We start from the raw sequence: 5,217 nt of genomic DNA, 5'->3' as shown, positions 1-5,217 counted from the left end.
GTGAAATATAATTGGATAAATGTGCTGTTATCGTGTTATTCATTCAAAGACCGTAATATATTGATATATAGTTTGCAATTGATTCATCTCCTACCACAGTTACAGTCAGACGAAACGACGAAAAAATTATTACTAGTACATTTTTCAATATTTAAACGCCCTTTCTCCAGTACTTAGTGCGGGCCTGCATGCCCTTTTTTCTTAAGGCGTAATCAGGCCTTTAAGTCTTCGTAATCTGTAGGCAGTCACCCCAAATCAACGTAATCTTAGTATTGTTGGAATGCACACATTTGTACCATAAACCATTACACAAGCAGTATGGAACTTTAACTTACAGCAATGGACTCCGACGTCATCGTGGTGTTCACAGTTGTGGTTCCCCCAACCGCGATGTGGGCAGTACTGCAGGGAGCTCTCGTACCCAGAGCAGCCAAGGTCGTCCATCCATATCTGTCCGCTGCCGTGTCCGAAGGCATTACCGTAGGAGGAATAATCAGAGAATCCCAGCTCACGGCAGACGACTAGGGCTTCTCTGTAGTCGAAGTTGTCCTCACAGACAGTCCCCCACTGTCCGTTGTAGTAGACCTCCACTCTGCCGTAGGTTCCGTCTCCGTCCCTCAGTCGGACCTGGAAGTCTGTAGAGTGTGATATGAAGTTTGAAGTTGGTATTTGCCTTTTTATATGATGCTATGAATGCGATCTTTTCAACCTTTCCACAGTTGCCAGTTAGATCCATTGGAACAGTTGAATCTGTGAAGTGTTAAAGACATTTATTTATAAGGGACAGTACGAAATAAAGGGAAATTATATCAAAGTACTTACTGTGATAATAATTAGTATGATCAGCTGGCGTCCACCAGTTGTTCCAGGCCGTGGTCCACCACCAAGTGTCGGGAGCCGTGGTCGGTTCTTCGGTTGTTCCATTAAAGGCTGCATAGAGAATTACAGCAATTATTTATTGGTACTCCAGTAGATTAATGCTAACTGAGCGAAGTACACACACTCACACGCACACACAGACACACACAGACACACACACACACGCACACACAAACACACACGTCATACACACACACAACACCGACAGATTTCAGTCTACAAACCTTGCAAAAATCATAAATGTTTTTTAATCCCATTACTTACCATCACAAATCACACTGACGTCCTCGCTGTGTCCACAGTTGTGGCTCCCCCAACCGAGATGTCGGCAGTACTGCAGGGAGCTCTCGTGCCCGTCGCAGTTCAGGTCGTCCATCCATATCGGTCCGCTGCCCTGTCCGTAGTACGCGCTGTGGTGGTAGGTGCGGTAGGTGGAGAATCCCAGCTCACGGCAGACGACTCGGGCTTCTTGCCACCCGAAGTTGTCGTCGCAGACAGTCCCCCACTGTCCGTTGTAGTAGACCTCCACTCTGCCGTAGCTGTAGCCGTCACCGCCCCTCAGTCGGACCCGGAAGTCTGTAAAACTAGCGAAGTTTAGTCCAAATCCACGACCATCGGGTCACTTTAGTACATGAGCTTTGCCAACAACCAAAATTTACGTAATTTTAAAAGTATACATTACTTTTATAGAAAATTACGCACTACGTGAGTTGTAAGCTTTCATATATGACTTATTGTCAAATGTGCTTTCATAGCACTTACTGTGGTAGTAGTCGGTATTTCCTGCAGGTGCCGTCCACCAGTTGTTCCAGGCCGTGGTCCACCACCAAGTGTCTGGAGTCGTGGTCGGTTCTTCGGTAGTGCCGTTACCATGAATTTCTACAGGGTAAATATTTGTTTAGTGAACTTATTAATGACAGAACTATGTGAATAAAGCACACAACCATTGATGAACCCCACGTGAAAAATAACCACCACCACCAACATCCCTTACAATCAACGAGGACAGTCATGGTAGACTGGTATCGTGTTTTTGATACACCGAATTCATGCGTATACGTATATAGAGGAACTTGATTGCACGACAATTGTACATGTCACAATGTATGGCAACGACTATTGAACATAGTACAAAAATTAAAAAAAAAAACTTTGAAATAATAGTAAACATCTTCATTAACCTTGATATCTAATCCTGAAGCCGCGGGTTACAATAATTTCATCGCTAGTGAAGTGGATCAGAACCTCGTTGGATGAGCTGTAGTAGTAACGCCAGGATCCTGACCCAGTAAGGCTATGAAGTAGACAATAAGTTCGTGTCAGTATTACTAAACATTGCAGATCATGTGCAGTGTAATTACACTTGTTTGAAATAGCCTGGATGCAGCATTTATAGCTTTAATATGCTCTCTTGGTCATTTACCTGCTGGCACCGATTTGGAAATTAGTGTAAATGTCCAAAATCTCGTAACTATTCAAGGTGCTGAATATTTACCGTTCAAGTAGTTGGGAACTGGTAGACCTGCCGTCGTAGACATACAGGTAGTCGTAGCCAGATTCTATGTCGTAATCCTGGACCACAACTTGTATGGTTGATCCAGGAGCTACGCTGATGGTCCACTGGCAGTTGGCGTAGCAAAAGTAGGGACTTGGGTAGTACGGACTTTCAATGACACCTGACGACTGCGTGATGTTTCCACCGCAAGGAATTGTGGGAGGGCCTTCTGTGAGGAAAATTAATGTTGTACGAAATGACGTCTTTTCATTAACATTAGCAGTTTTCATCTGTGTCGGAACGTTTTTGCCTAGTGCCATCCTTGTGTCAATATTTTAGAAAAAAAAAACGAATGTTGTTCATAAGATTCGGACCCACGTTTGAAAGTAACTAACAAGAATATAAAGTTGTGCTGATTTTCAATTCAATAGAAGGGGACAGTAGTTCCTTTTTACGAAACATTTTGCAATCAATGTGACTGTTGCAACAAAACCACGAATAACACATCGGCTTGGTAAATCTAAGTCCGGTTTAAATTACGTACTATGAGTCTTGGGCCCTTGTCGTCTTGCCAGACGAGTGACCAAGTGAAAAATCAATTATATGATTAATGGCTATTTCGACGTTTCCCTTTTCCTGTGGGTAATAGGGAAATATTACAATCGTAGATTGGATGTTTACTTAGATATGGTATCACCCCATACTAGTAGATATAAAGCTTACCTGTTCCCCATGGCCATTCTGTCGTTGGGTCCCACCAGGTGCCATCAGTACTTGCCGACGTCTTTGACACTGTAGCTGTTATAGTTTGTATGTATCTGATGTGATTTACGACTCAGTCATAAATGAGATTATCATATAATACATACCGAAATTATCAACAATGTGTGATACAATATGTGGCAAGTTAAATATACGTTTTGAATGAATTTCTAATGGTTAGGCACTTTCATATAAACTCACTCCACGTTGGCCAAGGTGTAGTTTCAAATGGTGTGGTCCACCAAGCCCTTTCTCGGTTTTCGCCATCTTTATTTCCTGAAAAGTAAAAAAAAAGGTATTTCTTAGCTTTTTAAGTACCATAATATTGATAGCAATTTGCGTATCTTCCCTACAGATATCATAAGTGGGATTTTTGTAGCATTTAACTAGACAGAGGCATTGATGAGAAACACATATCTGGAAATCTTGGGATGTACAGAATTAACATTGGCTCGTGTTTTAACAGTAGTAACTTGCAGCTGTGTAGGGAGCTTTGGGTAGGGGCCAGTACCTCGGGCTTGCACACCGAACCCTGGTTTAACCAGGGACTTGCAACTTGCACCATGATCTGCACATTTGGTTGTCTGTCTGCTGCACCCGAAAGACCATTAGTGGGGTGAGCAGGCACTACTAGACTTCACCCATCCTCTAATGTTGGCTCCAAGCGCCACACCCCGGTACACCGCTTCAGCAGACGGGCGAAACCATGTGAGGGGCCACACTAGTGGTAAGGGCCTGGAGAGGGATAGACTCCACTGGGTAACCTGCTCAAGACACACTGCATGATATGTACACTATAACTACCTCCAGACCGGATCGGCCGACGCCCGGGCTAAAAAGGGCCCCGTCCTCTATCGACCACCAGGGCGGAGATGACGAAAAGTCCGCTACTGGTGAACCACCTCCAAAGAGGTTACGCGGAAGAGCGTATACGTCAATCGCTAGCTACGTGGAATGTCTGAACTCTTTCTCAAACTGGCAAGCTGAAAGAGCTGGAAAGATACGCGTGGCATGTAGTAGGGCTTTGCGAGACCAGGTGGAAAAACAGTGGCGAACAACTGACAGAGGAAGGTCATTTGCTATACTATAGTAGAGAGAGACAGACATGCAAATGGTGTGGGTCTACTAGTGAACAAAGATTCTAAAGACACGGTGATGGCATGCTGCCCAATTAATAGAAGGATGATGAATATCCGTATGCGTGCTTTGCCCTTTAATATCAGAATAATACAGGTGCATGCACCAATATCAGACTACACGACGATGAAGTTGAAAAGTTTTACAACTGCAACTAATCATAGACAAAGCGAACAAAAAAATACATACTGATTATCCAAGGAGATTGGGACGCCAAAGACAGGGTACTACGTCTGCTAGAATTTGTCTCCCACAATGACATGGTGCTTGCAAATACCACAGGGCAGCACAAGGCGTCCAGGTGCTGGACGTGGCGTCGAACAGGGTAGAGTCGTTTAGTACGAAGGCCCATAGGTACACTTAGCATTTTTATTCCACTTTGTATTTTCTATGGGTACTTTGTATTTTCTATGGGTACTTTGTATTTTCTATGGGTACTTTGTATTTTCTATGGGCACTTTGTATTTTCTATGGGCACTTTGTATTCTCTATGGGCACTTTGTATTTTCTATGGGCACTTTGTATTTTCTATGGGCACTTTGTATTTTCTATGGGTACTTTGTATTTTCTATGGGTACTTGTTTTTTTCTGTGTGTACTTCGCGAAGTTTTTTTTGGTGGCTGGCGAAGCGACATTCATTTTGCTTTGATGTGGATGCTCCCATTTTTATTATGGCGGTATATTTCTGTTTACCATTCTAGGCAACTAAATTTATTTTAAACCTATTAAAACATAATATACTTTACACTTTAAGAAAATTTTGCTTTTTTTGCATGCAATGTTCCACACGTTTATTAATTAGGAGTATCAAATAGTGATTATTACATCCTGGCATAGATTATGTTAATGTTGACACAGGACCATACTATTTTCGGGGGTGCTAGGACATATTGTTCAGACTTCCGTCAACATTTCCGTAGCGATATATGGTAAATCACTTCCTC

The 5,217-nt window shown here is 42.8% G+C and overlaps 1 protein-coding gene across 1 annotated transcript in view; it reads right to left on the bottom strand.

Moving 5' to 3' along the window:
- Window positions 1–335: 335 nt before the first annotated feature.
- Window positions 336–5,217, bottom strand: part of LOC109483651 (deleted in malignant brain tumors 1 protein-like) — a gene marked incomplete at its 3' end in the record, with an annotated part of 16,281 nt that continues 11,399 nt past the window's right edge. Inside the window, exons 15-22 of the mRNA XM_019786686.1 lie at window positions 3,338–3,412; window positions 3,098–3,172; window positions 2,375–2,603; window positions 2,061–2,173; window positions 1,642–1,758; window positions 1,144–1,455; window positions 823–930; window positions 336–635 (exon numbers count right to left, since the gene is read on the bottom strand). Of these exons, the coding sequence (XP_019642245.1) occupies window positions 336–635; window positions 823–930; window positions 1,144–1,455; window positions 1,642–1,758; window positions 2,061–2,173; window positions 2,375–2,603; window positions 3,098–3,172; window positions 3,338–3,412 (1,329 nt within the window). The remainder of the gene's footprint in view (window positions 636–822; window positions 931–1,143; window positions 1,456–1,641; window positions 1,759–2,060; window positions 2,174–2,374; window positions 2,604–3,097; window positions 3,173–3,337; window positions 3,413–5,217) is intronic.

This window comes from Branchiostoma belcheri, unplaced genomic scaffold, assembly GCF_001625305.1.
Source record: "Branchiostoma belcheri isolate BF01 breed outbred unplaced genomic scaffold, Haploidv18h27 scaffold658, whole genome shotgun sequence".
Taxonomy (NCBI): Eukaryota; Metazoa; Chordata; class Leptocardii; order Amphioxiformes; family Branchiostomatidae; genus Branchiostoma; species Branchiostoma belcheri.
The sequence above is the reverse complement of the archived record's forward strand: the minus strand, read 5'-3'. Positions and strand labels throughout refer to the sequence as shown.